Source organism: Acipenser ruthenus, chromosome 10 (assembly GCF_902713425.1).
Source record: "Acipenser ruthenus chromosome 10, fAciRut3.2 maternal haplotype, whole genome shotgun sequence".
NCBI lineage: Eukaryota > Metazoa > Chordata > Actinopteri > Acipenseriformes > Acipenseridae > Acipenser > Acipenser ruthenus.
In genome coordinates this window covers 904,510-928,527 of record NC_081198.1, presented here as the reverse complement: position 1 = coordinate 928,527, position 24,018 = coordinate 904,510, and the positions used below count along the sequence as shown (strand labels likewise).

Genomic DNA, 24,018 nt, shown 5'->3' with positions numbered 1-24,018 from the left:
CCATTCCAGGTTTTAAAATGAGCCTGACTGGCCTCAGGGTGTAGGTAACAAGCTCATGGAACAGTAAGAACTGTATTAAGACAGCTTTGGACTGTGCGTGATGTATAAAGGAAACTATTATTGCTGCTGTTGTTATTATTATTATTCATTTTACTATGTATTTATTTATTTATTTATTTATTTGGCAGATGCTTTTATCCACAAATAGTACATCAGTTGGTTCGATCAATTTGTTTATGCTTTTTGAACCCACTCATGTCTTCGACTTCACAGCTTTGGTTTTTTTTGGAATGCAGAGTGACATTTTCTCTGGGGTCGAGTCCTGGCAGTGGAATCTGTTTCCGTTTACAAGCTGACTAAATGATGGTGCATGTTGATGAGCCACGGGGCATGCAGCCGACGGGAGCTTGCTGGAGCAGCACAGACTTTAATGCATGCTGACAGTGTCAGGCAGCTAAGCAAAGAGAACCTTTCTTAACCTTTCCAGGGTCAGGCTGGGTAATACAAGCTGCAGTCATTGACCTTTGTTAATCTTTTGCTGATTAAATATTATTTGTTTGTACAGACTAGTACATGTGAACCGTTGGAATGTGTAGAGGACTAGTGGATTCAGGAGTCTTGTTTAATAAGTGAATGAGGAATCCTGTAAGCAGTGCTCAGTGTCGGTTCGGTTTCGGTTCTCCACTGTGCAGGGAAGTCGATTTCCCTGGACGAGTGTTTTCTCACAAGCTGATACCCCGTCCCCTTGTCATGCGTGCAGGGTTCAGCAATGGCATCGTAAGCACACAGTGCTTTCCATTACCTGTGCTGGTGGAGCGCTGGGTCACTGTCTGCTGTAGTACTGCAGAGGAGGCATCTGTACCTGTGCCTGTGATACTGATAACAATCAGTGTAACTGTACATCCTGGGGCTAGCGCTCCCGAAATCCATGTTCCCTCAGCACTCTCCCCACATGCTATGCTGTTTTGCCAGTTGTTTTTTGCATACAAAGGAGGGCTTCAGTCAGATGCTCAGAAGGGTTTCAATTTCATGCATCAAGCCATTCAGCAGCTCTTGATGCAGTTTCCCACGTGGGTGAGCAGGGTGCTTTGTTTTTCATCCCTGCTGCCCCACACTGCTCTCTGTGGGAAGCCCTGCATCTCAGCAGAGCATCATTAGTGTTTAGTGGAGCTCTTCGGAGAAGGAATATTCATTTAGCCCCATCCAAACTGATTTAGCTTCTCGGATTGAATTGGATGTTGTTAGAGCAGTTAAGTTAAAGGCTTGACAACAGAGTGCTTGAACGTGAATCTGAGTAAATATTTCAGTGATTAAAAATGCTGCTATCCAGGGATCTGCTTGTCTTCAGTACACAGCTGGAGCAAAACTAATTACCATTCATCACTTTCCTGTGCCTTCAGTGACACACATACATACAAGAGTACAGCAAGGAGCTGTGTCATTACAGCCCTGCAATGCCAGTGTTGCATGGAGATTTACCTTGAGAGACTTGCAGGAAACCAGTTCTGAAATATTAAAGGGTTTTCAAGACACTGAAGTACTGAAAAGCTGTCGGATGTGTATTGATTTTGAATTTTAAACCTGTGTCGCTTTGTGCCCAGTATACTGGACACGGAATTGGTTGTACAGTTCCAATGTACAAACAACACAATAAAAACAAGTGTGGTGGGAGTGGCTTTAGTTTATTCAGTGTGCTGATCCCAAAACAGTGCCGGAGGAAAAGAGACAAGGCGAGAGACGGTTCAAATCCTTACTCTTCAGAGAATCTAGATGACAGTCACATTTCCTTCATTACCCCACGATGTGGTGTGTGGTGCTGGGGCATGAGAAAGAGCCTGGATCTGATGGGTTAAACCATGTGTTGGTCCAGTAGTGTAGCACCAGATACCGTATTTAAAATGAGAATACATGGCTGCTATAACATGCCTTTCTTCCAAAACTGAGACCTTCAGTATATAGTGAATAAAAATACTCTGCAGGTAAGATTCGTGGAATTATTTTGCTCGCTACAACCACTTTAAGAGTGGGATTTAAATTCCCATTTATAAAACTTCACAACAGACTGGAACTTCCCTTCAGTGCACAGCATGCTGCATTCCACAGCGCATACAAATCAGCTCTGAAAACAACCTGGTCGGCCACACAAGTTGCAGCTCAGGCCATTTAGACAGCTGCAAAAAACAAAAACCAACACTCCAGATGTCATGTTACCTTGAAGCTTCCACACCTCTAGGAAGGAGAAGAGACACACAAACCACTGGGACTCCATTCTAGCCACACAACAAAGAGAATAACTGGAATGCAAATGCTAGGTTCTAAATGCAGTTCTGAAGCTCAGTTAGCAGTTATGGAGCAGTAGTGGTAGAATCTCCTATCAGTGAGCTGGTGTCTGGCTCTGATCATCCTTTCTGCAATCTTTTTTTTTTTTTCTGTGAGTTCTCCCTAATATTTGTTCACTCATTTTTCCAGTGTAATGCAATGCAGATAAAGTTAATCTTTATTCCTCCCTGCTAGTCCATCTGGTTTGTTTTAATTAGAGAGTGTGGTTGAACAGTGATCCCTCTTTCTGCAGGTTCATCAGAACCAGGAACCGCAGCCTGGCCCTGAGCACTGCGCTTCACGGCACTCTCTATATTCATGGCATTCAATTCACACACCTGCTGTGATGCATAGCATACAAAACATAATCACAAGGAAGAAGTATACCCCGAGGGGAATGCATAGAAAGCACGTTCAAGCCTGTGTGTGTGTGTGCGTGCGTGTGTGCGTGTGGATCCTAGGGTGAGGAAGCCCGGGCTGCCAAGACCTTTACAAAATGTGCCCTTCATGCTAGTGGTTTTTTAATAGCAGCACCGTGACCAAAAGCTGACCCCGTTTCTGCAAGCTTAAACAAAGCCAGCCCCCAATGTACGCATGTAGTGTGATATATTAATCACTGGGTGTCTGGGTGTTGTTTGTGTTAATGTGGGCTAATGGCAGTAAAGCTGTTCTTTGAGCACTAGGGTACTGCAAACGCATGTGCTGTTGAGTCTGGTTGTTTCCTATGCTGTCTCTTGTAGGCTGGCATGGAGCGCAGGTGCTATTGTTGTGGTTCTGCGGCTCTATGCATTGACTTCAGTGGCTGTTTAGAAAATTGCTTTACTCTACAACTGCATGGCACTGTAACAGTGAAATGGATTTAAAGGATACACATCCAACTACAGTCATGTTCGGATAACAGCGTGCACCCTATAGAATAACAAGCGTACTGTGCATCATGCATCAGGCACAGGGCTCAGCAGCTTTGTGTTCTACCCCTAGCACAGCAGCAGGCACCTCTTCTGTACTACAAGCAAAAACTCCATAGGGTACAACAACCCATGTACACGTGCATGCATCTATCCCTTTCTTTTTTGGAGGGGATTTTGTTTGCTAAGCAAATAAGTCAACATGCCCTTGTTTGTAGACCCAGGACTACAATGGGATATGCAAGCAGAAATTCTCCTAAAATTTGTAAAACAGTGTGCACTAAAAATGACATTACAACATTTGAAATAAAAAAAAAAAAAATGATATAAGGACAGCGGCCCATCAGTTAGTTATTATTAATTATTCATTTAGCAGACGCCTTACAGAGACTAGGCTGTGTGAACTATACGTCAACTGCAGAGTCACTTACAACAACGTCTCACCCGAAAGACGGAGCACAAGGAGGTTAAGTGACTTGCTCAAGGTCACACAGGCTGAGCCGGGATTTAAACCGGGGACCTCCTGGTTACAAGCCCTTTTCTTTAACCACTGGACCACACAGCCTCAATGCATTGGAAAGATGGAAGATGGAATAAACTCAGATTCAGACATGAGATTTAATAATCCAGGCCTCTGCTACACCACGAGCTTACTATTAAATAAGCTTCTTCTTTTAAACACAGTGCTGTACCTCTTTAAAGGACAAACCCTTGCACACGCCAGCTAGATATTATCATACTGCCCTGATGAAGATGATGGCACAACAGAGATGACAGTGAGCTATTGGCTTTATTATGGTTTCAACATGAACTAGACAATGAATTGATCACTTCCAGATTAGGCAACAGAATTAAAAAGATAACCGAATCAATCACTTTACCATCGCCTTAATGTAAACACAGCAATTCAGGAAGCTTATAATGTGCGACTTTCTGTCTCGCTGTTAGAACGGATTTCGTCGACAATAAATCAAAACTGTATTAATCTGCAGATAGCCCACCTGAGCGTACATAAAAACCATCTAATCATGTTATGAGAGCAGCCTCGTAACGCCCTCCCCCCCTCCTCAATGATACCTAGGAACACATGGATAACTTGCACATGGAAAAGATCCTGCTGATCTGGGTTCGTCATACTATAATGTAGCTTGGTTCAAACCGCCACAATTTATTTGGAATCCACATAAAAAATTATCTTAAGATGAAGAAACACAAAGCCACTTTGTGGCTTGGAACTTGGTTTCAGGAGACTAGGTTTCAGGCCACTGCACAGCCCATCAGGGGAGACACAAAGCTGCCTCAGACTAGGCTTCCGGAACCTGGACAAGGCGTTTAAAATTGATGAAGCTGAATTTAAGGATTCGACTGAAGTAGGTTTTGGTGGAGGGAGGACGTGTTTTGGATGAATGGAAGGTAAATGGCAGCAGGCCCCTCCTCACTGCTGCCAGGGAGAATGATAAAGTATTGAGTGAATTAAATACTGGGACAGATTCACAAAGCCTTTTAAATTGTGTTGTAAAACTACAACAAAACCGTTTGATATTTATATAACAGCCTTTGACTTTACACTATTTCAACAAATCAGCTCTTTTTATAATACAAGTCGTGGCCAGGATCAGGCTAATAAAGAAGCGCTTGACTCAGGGAAGATTCAGCTCTCTGGGGCGGAATCAGTCCAGATGCGAGTCTAATACCTCTTAACCATTGATCAGCCATGCAGTGCTAATCCTTAACTCATGGACCGGGCAGAGTCCTCTCAACCGCAAAAACAGCTGAAGAATAAAATTAATTGACTAGATGTGTCCTGTAATATTTTTCCAGCATTTACAAACCATGATACATAGTCGCTCTCTGTTTGTCTATATATATGAGGTGGCCTGAAACCTAGTCTCCTGAAACCTTTTGTGTTCCCACAGCATTAGTTCCTGGACTCTTGCTGACTAGAGGTGGTCCCTGTACCCACTTGTGGAAACCCTGGGACCCTGGTGCTACAAACCAGATCTCCCCGACCTGTGATTTTTCACAGGGAACTCATTACGGGCTGGGTTTCCTCTTGGTTATTAACTGCCTGTTTCCTTTCTCACCTGATAGGCCGACAGACGTGCCCGCCTGAGAAATTCAACTGCGGGGGTTCCAGTAATAAGTGCATCCCGTTGTCATGGCAATGCGACGGGGAGACAGACTGTGAGAACGGCATGGATGAGGCTGCGTGCCCTTCAGGTGAGGGTGAGAGAGAGAGAGAGCTGCAAGAACACAGCACCCACATTCTAGTGAGAATCAGACACAAGAACAGAATCAGAGCCCATTCCAGAGAGAGAGAGAGAGAGAGAGCTGCAAGAACACAGCACCCATGTTCTAGTGAGAATCTGACACAAGCACAGAATCAGAGCCCATTCCAGAGAGAGAGAGAGACAAAGAGCATAATTACACTTAAATGAGAAAAGGTGGGCGGCGCTGCAGAGCGGTTTGGAGCTTGCAGCGCACAGGCAGGTTTCTGTGTGAAGTGTTTCCATCAATCAGAGCTACAGTAGGATGTGCTTCAGACCCGATCACATCAGCGTGATCAATCTTTCAAACACCCCAGGCAAACCCAAGGTTTCTGTCTCCCCGGAAAGAATTGCAGATCATCATATTAAATGTGTTCTGGGTAAATAACGTAAAAAAACAATAATAATTCATCACCAAGCTTCTTTTCACACTGATGATGACATGTACCCCAACACTCACCTCAGCCCAAGCACTCTGTCAGTAGCTCAGGGCAAACACTTCCAGAGTCTAATCTGAAGCTTTCAAACCGCTCCCCCACGCATGACTCTTAGCAAGAACACATCTTTCTACGGCACACACTGCTGTCATACTGGATGCATACTACTTTCTCTTAATACCTCTTTAATTATAAACGCCTAATCCAGCTTTCGTTCGTGCACTCTAGCTAACGTGTTACTATCTTAACCAAGGTCTTGCATTGGTGCTTTTGATTTCAAATTGATTTCAGGGCGATGATGATGGCAGTTTCTGGATGTGTAGAGTATAAGCCGCATTTAAGGCAGTCTGCTGTTTCCTCTTGTATCCATTGCAGTGCACAAGTCAATGAGACCTCATGTGTACTGTATGGAGGGGGGCGGGGGGATCGATGGACCAGCAGTCCATGAATTACTGAGTAGCCAGACAGCATGCAGTCTCAGACAGGGCCATCACGCCCTCTGAGAGCAACACTGATTCAGCCTGGAGAGAGGGTGGGTCTGCTCTTCAGTTGATCTACACTTGTGTAGATCCTGGAAATAGGAAATTAAATACAGTGCCTCTGAGTCTCCTGTAGGGTTTTTATATTACATTACAAATACATCAGTATTTAGTTCAAGAAGAAATGAAGTATGGGGTAATATGTTTGCAGCAACCCCCCTCCAACCCAGAACTGCTCCCAGACACCAGCTTTCAGAATCTCCTTGGTTTCAAATACTATATAGAAATGGCTGTGTTTCAATAAGCATGTGTGCTCGCTGGCAGTGGGTTTCTTTTGAACAAAAATAATGACAATAGCCCAAAATCAGAGCAAGAGATGGGAGAGCTTTTAACAAAAAGCAGCCTCTGCATGTGTCTATGAATAATGCATGTCCTGATGTGAATGTAAACCTAACAGAAGACAGGCTGCACCTTCGCTGGTGACACCATGCAGCACAGATCATCTCCCGTGATCAGACTCTACAGAGCTGTGGTCCCCGAGGCTTTCCTTGTGTCTAATGCATGCACTTCTTTAAAATGAATTACTTTTGCTAATTGACTGGGGAACACATTATGCATGCAAAACCCTGAGACAAGGGCTTTATTGACTTTGAAAACGCTTAAAGTTGAACCTCTCAATTTGCGGAAACGCAGAATCATTTCCGCTGGACACGGAGGGCGTGTTTGTTAGTTCAGTAGGCGGATGGAGCAGGCTGCTGTAAGGGCTGTGATGGCAGGTGGTTGTTTTGCATTTCGGTGCGGTGCTGTGGGATATTCTCCCCTCATCTCTTTACTTGCCCCTGCTTAGCCCAATCGTCCTGCTGTGTTTGCAGTCTTTTACTGGTTTAGTCCCACAAGAAGACATGTTTCAGATAAACAATCAAAGATACAGAATAAAGCATGCAACAGCTCAGAGATTAAGAGGCATTCAACAAGCACGCCTGTCTGCCTCAGGATGGAAAACAATTGACACAAAACCAAACAGAATTGAAACAGCAAATGGTTTTTAACCACTAGCTCACAGTTCGTTTTTTCCAATCTGCAGATTTCTTCTCTTGACTTTGGCAATGCTGGGAACCGGTGCTCGCAATCTCCTTTAACAGTAGATTTGTATATACTGTACATGGTGAAGTACGTAGGCTCAAAAGCTGCAGTTGAAGCTTGGAGGTTAAATTGTTTTTCAGCTGTCTGTCTGTGTGTGTGTTTTCTGTTTCTTTTTTTTTCATTCCATTGGATTCTGCAGCTGGCTCCAGAAATCTTGCAGCAGGTTATTACAGTGTGTGACAATAGCACAGATAACCTTCATTTAGAGTTTAGGACTGTAATAATAAAAATATCAATATATTATTCAAGTAGAGAGAGCCCTCCGACTCGAGCAGGCAATCCTCCCAAGCCACTAAAGGGATTTGATACCAGGCCCTAAGCGACCAAAAATGAGATTTCTGTCGCTGCACTAAAGACTCTCTGGATCACTGCTTCATTACCCAGCCAGGGTCAAGCTTAGCTGAAGGATTAGGCGGTCGTTGGTGTAATGGGGGTTTCTGATGGCCAGCTGTCTGGAGAGTAGGCTGCCCTGTCAGGGTCTGGCCAATGGGATTAGAGATAAGAAGCCTGCTCCTGCAGTCCCTGCTACTGAGAGAGGGGCATAAGCCCGTTCAATGAACTCATTAAATGAAAGGGCAAAGGGTGTGGCAATCACTTTCCTCCCATTCTCTGAAACGTCCCAATCTGTAAACTAGATGAAAACCTCACGAGGCATTACTCTCTGCTCTTTTTTAGTGTTTGACATGTTTTCAGTATTTCATGCATGAAAGGGTTAAGGAGAGCAGCTGTGCTGTGATTCAGTGCAGCGCTATCCACTCTGAGACACACTTCAATCTGGAATTATCCGTCGTAATAGGATTCCAGTAAACAGATGAATCCAGGAGTCGCTGCAGACTCACAGGGACTGAATCAGATGGTTTGACTTTAACAGAATCCACAGATCAGGCTGACATCACTCTGATTGCTGCGAGACAAACAGCGCGTGTGCTTGACGGGTAGCAGGGAAGGCAGTGACTCGTGCGCTGGATTCCGGGTGGGGTTGCGAGGGAGGACAGGGATTGTCGAGACACGAATGGCGAGGGAGCTGTGACCTGTGACCTCGAGGTCGTGGCTTCATTTCCTGCCCATGTCTGCAGTGATTGCTAATCACTTCATTTGTCCAGGGGCCAGGCTTTTCTACAGCCCACTTCTGATTGGATGCCCACAGGTCTCTCACACAGTTTGTGGCACTAACTGAACAAGAATTGAGCACGTACCTCACACCCCCTAGAGAGTGTCCTTCAAAGGAAAGGTTGCACAGCCTTGGGGTAGACTGAGATCTGGAGCTGCTGTACCCTTGAGCAAGGTACTTTACCTAGATTGCTTCAGTAAAAACCCAGCTGTATAAATGGGTAATTGTATGTAAAAATAATGTGATATCTTGTAAGTCGCCCTGGATAAGGGCGTCTGCTAAGAAATAAATTATTATATTATTATCCAATTAATGAGTATTTAATAGTGTACTGTAAAGTTCCCAATACAAGCTCATTCCTCAGTGAATGCCTGGTTAGGACCCTTCCTTGTATTAATACCAGGATAGCGGTTCCCTGCTTCACATCAGAACTGACAGTGAAACATGCTTGGATCCCAAGACTGGCATTGCAGCTCAAGTTATATGTTTGAATGCAATATCCTGGCTTTCTGTTAAGCAACTGTTTGGAGCCTTGGGTACAGGTCTAAACCCCTTTCTAATCTGTACCTTAAAAACGCTGAGGCAACCTCAGTTTCTTGTGACTTACTGTATGATAGATCGCATCCCTGTAGCTCCATTAACTGTGTAGTGTACTTCCAAGAAGTTATTCCCCATCCTTATTCATAGCTGTAACCTTCCAGGCCAGAGGTCACCTGCCGTCTCGGCAGACCATCAGTACAGTAGGTTACCCTGGTAACCACTCGCTCGGAGGCTGGAGCACTAATGCATTCACGTCCCCATGATGATTTGGTAGGCTTTTATTGGTTTAATGACACTGATGTCGGGGCAGGTTTTTCTTCTTCTTTTTTTAACCCTTTCTTGATGTGAAACCACAAAGAATCCTCTAATAAACGTTTAACTATGGTGGAGTCTGCAGTTTTCCCATGCTTTTCCTATGGGTATACTATGCATTTAGCACAGTGCACCCTGGTTTGCCGTGTTTATCAGTATGCTTTACCATACCTCGCTGGTCTTTACAGTACTTCCCTGTGCTTTACCATGTTTTCACTATGCTTCATTACTGTGGGAAACTTTTATTAGGGTCAGCCCATCTTGATAACTAAATGAATCTGCTCTGGACAGCCCAAAGCAATAACCTCTGCCTTGTAGAGATTTGTATAAACTTTGTTTATAAACAACTGTCCAAAGAGGTGCAGCCATTTCCAATCATCATCATCATCATCATCATCATCATCATCATCCTCATCCTCATCCTCATCCTCATCATCCTCATCATCCTCATCATCATCCTCATCATCATCATCATCATCATCATCATCCTCATCCTCATCCTCATCCTCATCCTCATCATCCTCATCATCCTCATCCTCATCCTCATCATCCTCATCATCCTCATCCTCATCCTCATCCTCATCCTCATCATCATCATCATCATCATCATCATCATCATCATCATCCCTAGTCAAAGCATTTTCTTTTCTTCATGCATTCAAAGTACATAGATAAATACCTCCGGTTACATTGACCTGAGCGTTTCCTGCTGCCTAACGAGCCCTTCTATCAGTTACTCCTTCCCATTGTCTGCCTGCGTCCAGCTCCTCTGCTGTCTCTGTCTGTCGTGGTCTCCATAGCCTGACATTACAATGGCTAGATACATAAAAAAAAAAAATGAAAAAGCACAAAATGCTTTGAAATCCGTTTTCTTACCTCGTTTTAGAACTCAACATCCGTCGTCACTGTGTTCCCCTTTTCTTGAGATGGTGAGATCTGTTCTTTATTTTATTGATATAGTTGTATTTTTATATCTATCTATCTATCTATCTATCTATCTATCTATCTATCTATCTATCTATCTATCTATCTATCTGTCTATCACCCAATAGACTGAAAGTCACTTCCTGTCCCACAGTCAGGCACAGGAAGTGATTAGGTACCAGGCTGATCTATAGTGTTGTATTTGATACATCTTTATTTCCTCAACGAAGGCAAGACAAGAACCACCATATTTCTAGCACTGTAGCACTAATAAAACGGAAGACAAGTATCACTCCTTTTAAACGCCTGTGAAGAACCGGATGGCCTGTGTGCTGCCACTCGCTGGGGTAATGCATCTCATCCTTGCAGGTCTTCATTAAAATGTTTATGGACTGTGATCGCGTTCAGGTCCATGTGCTCTGAAGCCTCCCGCTTCTCTGACCTTCCCTCTGTATGCTGGCTCTTTGGAAATTGACATTGTCATTGTGTTAATACCACCTTTCAGGTTAGCCTGTTGTAGGGATAACATTGCTATAAACCATTCTGTTTCTGCTGCTGGTTTGTTTATGTTGTTGCTCTTGCAGTGATACTGGTATAATTGGAATAATGATCTACTCTACAGTACCCATACCCAGGAGAGTCGTGTTGTTTGTTTTGGATCTCTTGTTCACTATCGTGTATGTTCTCATTTATTTTTCATGTCTAAGGATGCATTGACGTACATATAAAAAAGAAAAATGATCACAATAACTCCCTGTTTCCATAAGGGTTTGTGGCTTTGTGTTCCCAAAAGAATGGTGAGGAATAGTAAAGCATATTAATAAAGATAGCAAAGCAGGGTAAACTATGTTAATAGTATGATCGTTAGAAACCATGGTAGAGAAAACTACAAAAATGATGTTCAAAAAATGGTGTGTTAAAGCTGTATAAGAGACTGTCTGTATCCCGCAGACGTGAAGCCCTGCCCCTCCAGCGAGTTCCACTGCCGGAGCACGAAGTGCATCGCCCCCATCTTCGTGTGCGACGGGGACGATGACTGCGGAGACGGGAGTGACGAGGAGCGCTGCTCTGAGCCCGCCTGCGGCCCCCTGGAGTTCCGCTGCAACAACTCGGCCTGCATCCCCCAGCTGTGGAGCTGCGACGGGGACCCCGACTGTCCAGATCGGTCAGACGAGTCTATCGAGCGCTGCGGCCACCGGACCGAGCCGGAGAAACCCCGCTGCACCTCCGGACAGTTCCAGTGCGCCAGCGGGGAGTGCGTCCACCTAAACTGGAAGTGCGACGGAGACTCCGACTGCAAGGACAAATCCGACGAGAGCAGCTGCTGTAAACGCCCATTTTTATTATTTCTGTTTATATTGATTTATTGATATTGGAGCACTGGATTAAATTGTTCTGGTTGTTGCGTGTCAGGGGCACGTGTTGTTTATAAGGGGCCTCTCTTTGTTGAGTTGATCTTTAACCTTTACAAGGAGGTTGGTGGCTAGTTCTGCCCTTCAGTTCAGAGCCTTTCTGTGTTCAGTGTTAATCTACAATGTTACTAAGCTTCTGGGATGGTGCACAAGTGTCCTAGGTTGCTAAGCAACAATGAGGAGGAGCCCCTGAATGAAAGCCAGACATGCTGACTTCAGCTGAAGATGGGAGGATACAGCCAGCCTGAGCAAGCTTAAAGCATCTCATCCTGGTCAGAATCTGTACAAGAATATCAATCATTCAAAATGAGATTCAGCCATGACTGACTGATTGTTGTTATTATTCTTGCATTTAACAGCTATGAAAGAGATAATAACAACGAATTACAACACCACTTGTAATCGTCTCTTTTAAAACCTACTGGTTCTGAAATTTTCTAAATCCGGTTTGAAGGAAGGGTTCCCAGCAGAGGAAAGGGCCTTTGTGTGTCATGTGACTTGTAGGACACACCCCGAGGGAGTGGCGAGGGTGTGGTTTCCACTGAGGGACTGCTGTGATACCAGCAATTCATGTTCTTTTAAACATACACCTCCCCCCCCCCCCCCCAAACTTAATATAACCAACTCCGAGACAACATTGACTATCTGTGCTCCACCCTCGTCCCTCCCCTAGGTTCTCTGCGGAAGGGCGGCTGCTACAGAATGTGCAAATTGCTTTGGGGCTAAATGCCCGGTGCTGAGCAAAAACAAATTGGATTACTGCCGATTTTCACAATCATTTGGTTTCAAATAAATCCAGGTGAAACTAGGCAGAGACGTGTTTCATCTGAAATGCTGTGCTGAAAGAAGGTGCTACGCAGGGAGTAGTTAAGGAAGATGTGCAGCTGACAATTGAGTTCATATAGCCCCGTTAAGATTATTTCTAGTGTTTGAGCTAGAAATCTGATAATAGCACTTGCCCTTTAGCATATTTTTTTGTGCCATTTTAATGCAGTTAGAATTTTGCAATACAAAAAAAAAACAGCACACTGCGTCCAAATGTCACGCAGCAGGTTTCTTAAAGAACGCATGGGATATAAATGTTCTGTAAGTGTAAGAAACGTGATTTGATGTGTAATAAAGTAACAGATATATCCTTTGTGCTTTTTTCTAATGTAAGCCCTTGTGACGTGCCGGCCTGATGAGTTTCAGTGTGGGGACGGCTCCTGTATTCACGGCATGATGCAGTGCAACAAGGCACATGACTGTCCGGATTACAGCGACGAGGCAGGCTGTGTGAATGGTAAGTGTCAGAACTGTGCTTCATGGAATATGGAAGGGTATTGGGTAACGAAGCTTATCTGATGTATTTCCATGTCTCTCTCTGACGCCGCAGCGAGCACGTGCGACGGACCGACGAGCTTCCAGTGCAACAGCGGCGAGTGCATTGACAGCAGCAAAGTGTGCGACTCTCACAAAGACTGTAGAGACTGGTCTGATGAACCCATCAAGGCATGTGGTAAGGTGTAATTATTTACATGTGTTACGTGTTCGAGCCATACTTTTCATATTCCTGCTCAACTTTTCCACCACTATTTTTTACAGTGCGTGTCTGCAGCATGTGTAACTCGTTCTCAAGTGATCTCAGGCTGCATTATGGGATTGCAGTGTGCATCTGTTTTGTGACTGTTCCTTGAGAATCCTGCCAAGCAGTCACACCTCCTATCAGCCCAAAATGAGTCAGACCAGCCAGATACTGCACTACATTATCAGTATTGTAATAACAAACCTGGGAAGGGGCAGACTATTTAACAATACTGTTTGTCCAATCCTTATGGGCAGAGGCATTCTGTGCACAATAAAAGCCTCTGGAAGAAAGCTGCAGTTAGTATGAAACGAGCGTTGGTGCGGTGGGATTATGTAATTTAGCAAATCCATATTTAAAAAAAAAAAAAAAATCTCTGCAGGAATCCTTTGAAAGTCTTGCCTAACTGTGTCACAGCACCTTGTGGGTCTTTTTACTAGAGCTCAGGAACACCGCTCTTTATCAGTCTCTGTTGCAATGAACTCATCTCGATATTGAGCCCTGTTTTGTGCATGCTGATTAACTATATCCACTTTATCGACCACTGCTCATGCTGTCAGGTTACAACCAGCAATAATGACTTTTGACAGTCAATCACTCTCCCTGAAATAATGACTTCGGAGCGTTCTGCAAAGAAGCACATGGGTACATTATTTATGTGTATGCATTCACTTAAATATTTGGTGAATTATGGCATAAACAGAACGTTTTTTAAAAGTTCCCTGGAAGTCAGAAAGATATTTTTGTTCCAGAATCTTATAGTACAGTCTGATCAGGGCAGGGGCTTGCAATCCATTGTCCTCCTCTTTGAGAAATGGATCTCTGTCCCCTCTGGGACCTCTTGAGACCCAGCCTAGAACAGACTTCATCACTGCCTCCTCCCGTACTCTAAGGAATGCCTCCTGTCAGTTGCTGTCAGTGTCTTGCATACCTAAACGCACTGGAGATGCTGATCGCTGACCTCTTGTTCCCCCTGCGCAGGCTTCAATGAATGCGCTGCCAACAATGGCGGTTGCTCCCACATGTGCACGGACCTGCGGATCGGCCATCAATGCGAATGCCCGGCAGGATACAAGCTGCTGGACAAGAAGACTTGCGGAGGTAATTGACATGCAGGCAGCGGCTGCCCTTCGCAGTTCAGACAAAAGCTGCAGCCCTTGTGACTGTGGCACCCTCCCCCTACCCCCCTACCCCCCGCCGCGCTGATCCGAGTGCTGTTACTGATGGGTTTCAAATGTCCCTTTCAGACATCGACGAATGTGAGAATCCGGACGCATGTGGTCAGATCTGCATCAATTACAAAGGAGACTACAAGTGTGAGTGCTACGAGGGCTATGAGATGGATGCCGTGACCAAGACCTGCAAGGCAGTGGGTAAGGCATCCCAAGTGACAAGCTTGCTTGCTAGGATACAATGAGGTCGCTCTGTCAGTCTGAAAGGGAATTCATATTCACACACAATAGGGTCTTTTTCAGATCTTCTTTCTGGAAAGATGTATGCATTCACTGACATTTTCAGTAGTATTAGCGACACGGTTTTATTTTGTTGTCGGTCCTGGTAATTGGGGGCGGGGGTAACCTTCTATAAGGAGTGTAAAATCACCGGTCTATAAAAACCGCTAGTCCCTTGAGCAGCTGTTACTTGCTGGTTTTTGAACCAAGCGGACCAAGTTGATGTTTCAACAAACCAAATCCTGAAAGTTCAAAAATGGATTTGCAAAATCGGTTCCTATTTAAAAGCAATATACTACACAGTGCATTGAGATACTGTATATTTAGTATACTATGAAGCTATACTGCCGTTTACAGTATTTAACCCTTTCCATCATATTGCAACTGGATTTGTTTTTCCCCCCCAGCTGTTAACAACAGTAGCAAAGTGCTGTTTGTAGCCCGTGTGTCTAATTGTGAAGACATTCACTTGCATCTTCTAATCAAGTCATTGTTATGTGTGGCAATCCAGCCACATTAAAACATTGCTGAATGTATATTTGAAAACCCAATTGCATGTTATTATGTATCATCATCATCATCATCATCATCATCATCATCATCATCATCATCATCATCATCATCATCATCATCATCATCATCATCATCATCATCATCATCATCATCATCATCATCATCATCATCATCATCATCATCATCATCATCAAACCTGTGCTTGTTTCTATTCTGCAGGAGAGATTTGTATTGAAGGGTTGTTTAAGACCAGGCTTTCCCTATAAAGTATGAAATAACAAAACATATCGCAGTGCTCTGTTCAGATAAAGAACATGATGGAAATATCTTCTATTTATCATCCACTGAACTAGCATTCTGCAGTCCCAGAGGGATTCGTGTGTGTGTGTGTGTGTGTGTGTGTGTGCGCGCGCGTGCGTGCGCGTGTGTGTGTCTGTGTGTCTGCCTGCATGTGCTTTGTGTGTGTTGGGGGTCTAATTGATATTGTGATTAATTGCAATCAAAGAGGTTATGGGTGAGTAGACTAATCCCTCCCTGGGGATTTGCTGAACAAGTAAATGAGACTCTTTTCCCCTCCCTTCAGGAACAGTATCAAAAACCACAGACTTGACGCCGCAAGGTAGGAGCTGTTAATGCAAACCAGAGCTGAGCAGAAAATTCTCTTTCCACTCTCCCTTGAGAAACATTGACGTGCCCTTAAAAACAATAGCAGTCTTTACTAATTAGTGCACAGGTCAGGTGTTTTAATCTGCATGCTTTCATTACATCTTTCCTGGAGCTTCTGGTTGTCCTCACTGTGTCTTATGAATCAGTGGGTGATGGCATTTTGGTGGCACACTTGCATCACTTTCCCAGCTGTAAATGGCTAATGCTGTTGTGATATTGTGTGATTTAAAAAAAAAATGTATTTATTTTTTCCCCCCAGGGAAGAGTCCATACCTGATGTTCACGAATCGGCACGAAATCCGCAAGATAGATCTGGTGAAGAGGGATTACACCCAGGTGGTTCCCACGCTGAAGAACGCCATTGCCCTGGATGTGGATGTGGCCACCAACACAATGTACTGGTGTGACCTGTTCCACCGCAGGATATACAGGTAAAGCCAGGGGCAGGACCCTGCTCCTCTCACTGCTACTACAAACCCAGTCATGCGAACATCACAAACATGTACGAATGGGAGGAGGCCGTTCTGCCCACCAGTGCTCCACCGGCTGCAAGCACAGTAGCTTGTACATCTTCAAGCTTTGTAAAGTCTTCTAGGATCCCAGTGATCCCATTCCATACCAACCCTCGTCACACACTCCTAAGTCTCCACTTCATTTCCAACTGTGTCCTCTGGTCCTGGTTTAGGTGCTGTTTTTAAAGTGTCGGCTAGGGATTCACCCCTTGTTCCAAGATGTGCAGTTATGATTCGAAGCATTTCCAGGATATCCAGCTTCTGGGTACCACAGCAATGCAAAATCTCTATGCAGACCATTCTTTTCTAATTTGGTCATTACATTTGCTTGTTCTGTCCTTGAAAGGATGATTGGGGCTTCATTTGTGTGCTGTCAGAAGCCAAATGCCTTGTAAGAATGAATACTCTGCCATGCAGATTAGTACTGATCTCATACATATGCACATAAACAGTCTGCTAAAGAGCAGCTATTTCATTCGAGTGATCTCCCAGGGATCCACAGCGTGAACAAGAAACAAGAGCAGCTATTTCATTCGAGTGATCTCCTAGGGATCCACAGCGTGAAAAAGCAGAAACAGGCTGACTGGGGTGTTTGGTTTGGCTGGTGCGGCTGCATCTTTCCTGCAAACAGCACATTGTAATGGCAGTGAAACAGGGCTCGCTTATTTGCAGAGGTGTCGAATCACCTAGTTGATCGCAAGCCGTAAAATATGAAGTAAATGTATTAGTTTTCTCCAGATCCGGCGGGGCATGTTTTCTCCAGATCCGGCGGGGCACGTTTTCTCCAGTGCTTCTTTTTATACTCTCAGATCAGCCGGCAGAGGAAGACTAACAGCAGCAAAGGTCACAACTATTGGAGAGTAACTCATGCAATTCATGCACTGTATCTTAGTCTGTTTTTGTTTTTACTTTACATCCAAACCCAACCTGAAAGCTAAACGCAGAATTCCCAGGGAGAGAATTGAAGTGAATGAATGCCCTTTTATTCAAGGTTAAAACCGCACTTAACGTAGGCTAGACGCAAGCAATAACAAGTCAATATCCTCATTGGTTGCGTTCTGTAAGTAGTGTCACAGCCCCACTCGGACATGCTTGCTGTGTGGTGCTGGCTTGCAGTGTTCCACTTTCCTGCATGTTTTTCTTCTCTTCTCAGCCTCTTTAAAACTGGGACAGAGCCTCCCTAAAAATAGGGATCTCAGTGGATCGTCCAGCACTAATAATAACTTAAATTAGAGCAGAGGTGCTGGCCCTCATACTTTTGACAAAAAGTTTGCCCCCAAAAAAAGTCTAATGTACTTTCTGCCCCGGAATGGGATGAATAAGGCATATTTTTTTAAATCAGCATACATACAATTCATAAATATCACCAAACAAAGCTATAATCATGAAACATTAGTATGCCAGTAAATACATAAGACATTTACTGGCACATCAATGCCTTTTTAAAATATTATTGTGACTGTGCATCTTTCAATCAGACCTCACACCCAGGTCCTGAGTCGTTCCTGTTTTTACTTTTGATCTTAATTAGACACACCCGAATTTGTTCCCTATATATTGTGACCATTCAAGTGCTTAATAAAACATGAAACAGATCAAACTGCTATGAGATCGCTGTCGTGTTCCTATCCCTACTTACCGTATTGCTTTCTAAAGAGATGTTTCTGGAGGTGTGGCATGCAGTGGACGCCTCCCCTCCACAGACCAAAAGATGCAACGTGGCAATGTGCAGTGTCTGTTTCTCACGCTCTCTGACTTTGCCATTCCAGTGCCTACATCAACAAAGCCAGCGACGCGTCCCAGCAAGTGACCATCATCGACAGCTACCTGCACTCCCCCGAGGGCCTGGCCATGGACTGGGTCCACAAGAACATTTACTGGACCGACTCGGGGAACAAGAGCATCTCTGTGGCCACTGCTGACGGGAAGAAGAGGAGGACGCTGATCACTAGTGAGCTCGGAGAGCCGCGGGCAATAGCAGTGGACCCCAAGCAGGGGTAGGTGTGAGCCCAGTGCTTGAGGCAGAGCACAGTGATGTAAACAGGGTTTCATTAGGAAGCAGCTGGAACACAGCAGCTCACAGGTATTTGCTAACCATGGCTGCTATTCTGTACTTCTGAGAAGACGTGCTCATTAGAGCTGGGACTAATTAGAACCACAGTCCAGATGCTGCCATACTTTGTAGCTGCACTGTCGGTACAGTAGTGGAGTCACTTTGTAGCTGCACTGTCAGTACAGTAGTGGGGTCACTTTGCCTGCAGTGCACAGGTGTGCCGATTCAGTGGATAATGTAGATGCACAAGAGTTTGGTACAAGGACTGCTTTTGTAGCCTTAAAGTTGTATAGAATTGACGCAAGTTGATTAAAATGAAGAAACGCTTATTGCAATGGACATGCTTTCAGGACTAATTTCATAAAGCAAAGCTTAAAGTCATGAGTTATATAAAGTTCTTTCAGAATCAAATAAAGCTTTCAATTAATGAAGCTGTTCTAGTCTGTTGTTGAAGAAGCCAGCCACAGTCTACTTTTATAGAAAATCAAACAACCTTTTTTATATGGCTCTCTTATTATTAATTCATTCATTAATTATGAAAAAACAAACACAAAGTCTTTGCTGAAATGTGTCTGCGTTCCGTTGGTGATTTTCAGGCATTCCAACCCACTGTAATGTAAATTAAGGATTCCTGGCCTGTGTTTGCAGTGCACACTGGTAACCTGCTGGCGGTTTTGATTTCGCAGGTTCATGTACTGGTCAGACTGGGGGAACCCAGCCAAGATCGAGAAGGCTGGGCTGAACGGAGTGGATAGGCAGGTCCTGGTCTCCCACAATATAGAGTGGCCCAACGGCATCACACTGGGTAAGGACTTGTGGAAGGGGGTTGTGGGCGTCTGCTGACAATGCCACATAGGTGCCCAAACACAATCTCATCTTCATCTGCTTGGGGATTTGCGTCACTTTTTGTGTTACCCACATACCCTCTGGATTGTATTTTAACCACTAGATCCTTTCTAACCAATCAGAGTCCTAATTCCTAATATATACTGTGTCACCATGCACTCTGGTGCTGTAATATAACCAGAATCTAAAAAACATTCCCTCACTGCAGCATCTTTGAACACCAGCAGAAGAGGTTTGTATTAAATAGTCAGCTTGTTTAAGGTAATGAAATGCTGTCAATTCTAACGGTTTGTTGGAGTGAACTTCTTTCGAGGGTCATTGTCTACAAAGTAAAGGTTTACAATAGCAACGATTTGTATTTTAAGTGCTGTTAACTGGGAAATAAACACGTCCGTGGTAATGTGTACAAATCTCTGCAGATGGAGCTTTTAAAGCAAATAAAAGTGCTGTGATATGACCAGTGAAAGTGATTGCTCATTATGAGTTCAGTGCTGTGATATGACCAGTGAAAGTGATTGCTCATTATGAGTTCAGTGCTGTGATATGACCAGTGAAAGTGATTGCTCATTATGAGTTCAGCGCTGTGATATGACCAGTGAAAGCGATTGCTCATTATGAGTTCAGCGCTGTGATATGACCAGTGAAAGCGATTGCTCATTATGAGTTCACCGCTGTGATATGACCAGTGAAAGCGATTGCTCATTATGAGTTCAGCGCTGTGATATGACCAGTGAAAGCGATTGCTCATTATGAGTTCAGCGCTGTGATATGACCAGTGAAAGCGATTGCTCATTATGAGTTCAGTGCTGTGATATGACCAGTGAAAGCGATTGCTCATTATGAGTTCAGCGCTGTGATATGACCAGTGAAAGCGATTGCTCATTATGAGTTCAGTGCTGTGATATGACCAGTGAAAGCGATTGCTCATTATGAGTTCAGCGCTGTGATATGACCAGTGAAAGCGATTGCTCATTATGAGTTCAGTGCTGTGATATGACCAGTGAAAGCGATTGCTCATTATGAGTTCAGCGCTGTGATATGACCAGTGAAAGTGATTGCTCATTATGAGTTCAGCGCTGTGATATGACCAGTGAAAGCGATTGCTCATTATGAGTTCAGCGCTGTGATATGACCAGTGAAAGCGATTGCTCATTATGAGTTCAGTGCTGTGATATGACCAGTGAAAGTGATTGTTCATTATGAGTTCAGCGCTGTGATATGACCAGTGAAAGCGATTGCTCATTATGAGTTCAGCGCTGTGATATGACCAGTGAAAGCGATTGCTCATTATGAGTTCAGCGCTGTGATATGACCAGTGAAAGCGATTGCTCATTATGAGTTCAGCGCTGTGATATGACCAGTGAAAGCGATTGCTCATTATGAGTTCAGTGCTGTGATATGACCAGTGAAAGCGATTGCTCATTATGAGTTCAGTGCTGTGATATGACCAGTGAAAGCGATTGCTCATTATGAGTTCAGCGCTGTGATATGACCAGTGAAAGTGATTGCTCATTATGAGTTCACCGCTGTGATATGACCAGTGAAAGCGATTGCTCATTATGAGTTCAGCGCTGTGATATGACCAGTGAAAGCGATTGCTCATTATGAGTTCAGTGCTGTGATATGACCAGTGAAAGTGATTGCTCATTATGAGTTCAGTGCTGTGATATGACCAGTGAAAGTGATTGCTCATTATGAGTTCAGCGCTGTGATATGACCAGTGAAAGCGATTGCTCATTATGAGTTCAGTGCTGTGATATGACCAGTGAAAGTGATTGTTCATTATGAGTTCAGCGCTGTGATATGACCAGTGAAAGCGATTGCTCATTATGAGTTCAGCGCTGTGATATGACCAGTGAAAGCGATTGCTCATTATGAGTTCAGCGCTGTGATATGACCAGTGAAAGCGATTGCTCATTATGAGTTCAGCGCTGTGATATGACCAGTGAAAGCGATTGCTCATTATGAGTTCAGTGCTGTGATATGACCAGTGAAAGCGATTGCTCATTATGAGTTCAGTGCTGTGATATGACCAGTGAAAGCGATTGCTCATTATGAGTTCAGCGCTGTGATATGACCAGTGAAAGTGATTGCTCATTATGAGTTCCCTTGCTCAGCAGAGGTTTTCTGTTTCAGATTTGCTGAACAAGCGTGTCTACTGGGTGGACTCCAAGCTGCACCTGATCTCCAGCGTGGACTTCAGCGGGGGCAGCAGGAAGGACCTGCTTTCATCTCCACACCACCTGGCCCACCCATTCGCCCTGACAGTGTTCGAGGTAATGAAAGATCAATCAGGACCAGTGGCAGCATATGGTCAGATGGGATATATTGAATGGCAGCCAGGACTGAAATTAGATTTAAACCCCTTGGTGGTCAGGAACGCGTAACGGATTTCAGGTAGGAAGTCAGGTTGCTTCAGCATTAGCAATATGTCAGTCTCGGCAACATCACTGCCATGCGCCCGGCTCTGTGGCCTTACTAAAAGAAAATGATTTGAATGCTTAAAGATGCTGACTAGGCATATACTGCAGTGTTGAGCTATTTTCTGAGCCTCACGGTGTATTCCAATTTACTATATATCATCAATGTTCTCTCGGCGATAGCCTGCATGAAAAAAGGGTACAATTACACCCTGTACTGTCGCTGGTGTTAACACCTGTTGCATTTTCACCCCACTGTTTAATTATTAGTGCTAAAAAGAAACCGATAAACATGTTAAAGTAACACATTTAGACAAAAGTGTTTTGACGAGAAGTCTTTGGGCTAAATTCTCAAAGCTATTTACTCAAATCTGTTATTGGCACCATTTCTTTTCAGAAAGGAGAAACACACCCAATAAAAACACCAAACCAGAAATAAACAACTAAGACTTTTAATTCAGAGGCTCAAATGAAGTATTGAGTCATTTCTTATTTGTTTTCAATGTTTAATTGGTGTTTTTTTCCTATTCAGAAAAAAATGCCACTAATGACGATTAGGAGTAAATAGCTTTGATACAATGTTTATGTAGGCTAGCTGTTCAGTTTTTGTGAAATAGACCCAGCATTGAACCGAGTATGAAGACTGAATTGTGGTGTGTATCTGTGGTGCCAGCACCAGCTAGTTTATTTTCACTGCTGGGGAATCTATGGTTGCCCAGAAACGTCAGCTTCCATTCCCTCGTTCTGTTTTAGTTGCCCTTCACGTGGCTGATAAGGATGGAGTCCTCATGTAAATTGAGCTGTTTGAGACAACACACAGTTTCCCTGAAGCCTCAATGTGTTGAAAGGATCTGGCATAGATTCTGGTTTGATATGCAGCATTGATATGCAGTGTCTCTCTGGGTAAGGCGTGCCTCCCTTTAATATCGGAGCCTTCATTTCCGTCAGCCGCAGCCCGCTTAGCATTTTATCAGGGAGGAAATCATCTTGCCTGTCCTGGTTACTGTTTCACAGTTCTGTTTCTTCTTGCAGGACAGGGTTTATTGGACAGACCTTGAAAACGAAGCCATTTACAGCGCCAGCAGGCTCACCGGACACAATGTTTCCACCCTGGCAGAACATCTGAACAACCCGCACGATATCGTTGTGTTTCATGAGCTCAGACAGCCCAAAGGTAAGAGTCTGCAGCCGGGAATTATATTTTTTGACCTCTAAACATAACCGATTGGGCATAGGTTCAGAAAGACGGGCCACGCTCTTTACCTGCTGCAGAAAGACGGGCCACGCTCTTTACCTGCTGCAGAAAGACGGGCCACGCTCTTTACCTGGTTCAGAACGACGGGCCACGCTCTTTACCTGGTTCAGAAAGACGGGCCACGCTCTTTACCTGCTGCAGAAAGACGGGCCACGCTCTTTACCTGCTGCAGAAAGACGGGCCACGCTCTTTACCTGGTTCAGAAAGACGGGCCACGCTCTTTACCTGCTGCAGAAAGACGGGCCACGCTCTTTACCTGCTGCAGAAAGACGGGCCACGCTCTTTACCTGCTGCAGAAAGACGGGCCACGCTCTTTACCTGGTTCAGAAAGACGGGCCACGCTCTTTACCTGGTTCAGTAAGACGGGCCACGCTCTTTACCTGGTTCAGAAAGACGGGCCACGCTCTTTACCTGGTTCAGAAAGACGGGCCACGCTCTTTACCTGGTTCAGAAAGACGGGCCACGCTCTTTACCTGCTGCAGAAAGACGGGCCACGCTCTTTACCTGGTTCAGAAAGACGGGCCACGCTCTTTACCTGGTTCAGAAAGACGGGCCACGCTCTTTACCTGCTGCAGAAAGACGGGCCACGCTCTTTACCTGCTGCAGAAAGACGGGCCAATGTAAAACTGTACTACATTCTTTCAATTAGGGTTCAAATAAAGATTGATTGATTGATTGATTGATTGATTTGATTGATTGATGTTTCTTAGTAATATTTTTTTAATTAATTTCAGATGTCATTCAATAATCATCATGTCAATTCATGAAATGTACAGGGGAAAAAACATACAGCATAAAACATTACATTAACATGCATTTGGAGAAAATAAATACATTCTCAGATGTGCTTTCAAAATGAATTCTGCATACCGCTCTCTAAGTAGGT

At 44.3% G+C, this 24,018-nt stretch overlaps 1 protein-coding gene across 3 annotated transcripts in view; it reads left to right on the top strand.

Moving 5' to 3' along the window:
- The window catches only part of LOC117400465 (low-density lipoprotein receptor-related protein 8-like), a 62,702-nt gene that overhangs the window by 31,369 nt on the left and 7,315 nt on the right, over positions 1-24,018 (top strand). For 2 of the 3 annotated variants that reach the window (XM_059031436.1, XM_034000520.3), the window contains exons 4-14: positions 5,319-5,447; positions 11,392-11,766; positions 13,012-13,134; positions 13,228-13,350; positions 14,398-14,517; positions 14,664-14,789; positions 16,306-16,477; positions 18,328-18,555; positions 19,298-19,416; positions 21,594-21,733; positions 22,910-23,051. In XM_059031436.1, coding sequence (XP_058887419.1) covers positions 5,319-5,447; positions 11,392-11,766; positions 13,012-13,134; positions 13,228-13,350; positions 14,398-14,517; positions 14,664-14,789; positions 16,306-16,477; positions 18,328-18,555; positions 19,298-19,416; positions 21,594-21,733; positions 22,910-23,051 — 1,797 coding nt within the window. Of the gene's footprint in view, positions 1-5,318; positions 5,448-11,391; positions 11,767-13,011; positions 13,135-13,227; positions 13,351-14,397; positions 14,518-14,663; positions 14,790-15,963; positions 16,000-16,305; positions 16,478-18,327; positions 18,556-19,297; positions 19,417-21,593; positions 21,734-22,909; positions 23,052-24,018 lie in introns of all 3 variants that reach the window. The other variant, XM_059031435.1, reaches the window with a different exon arrangement.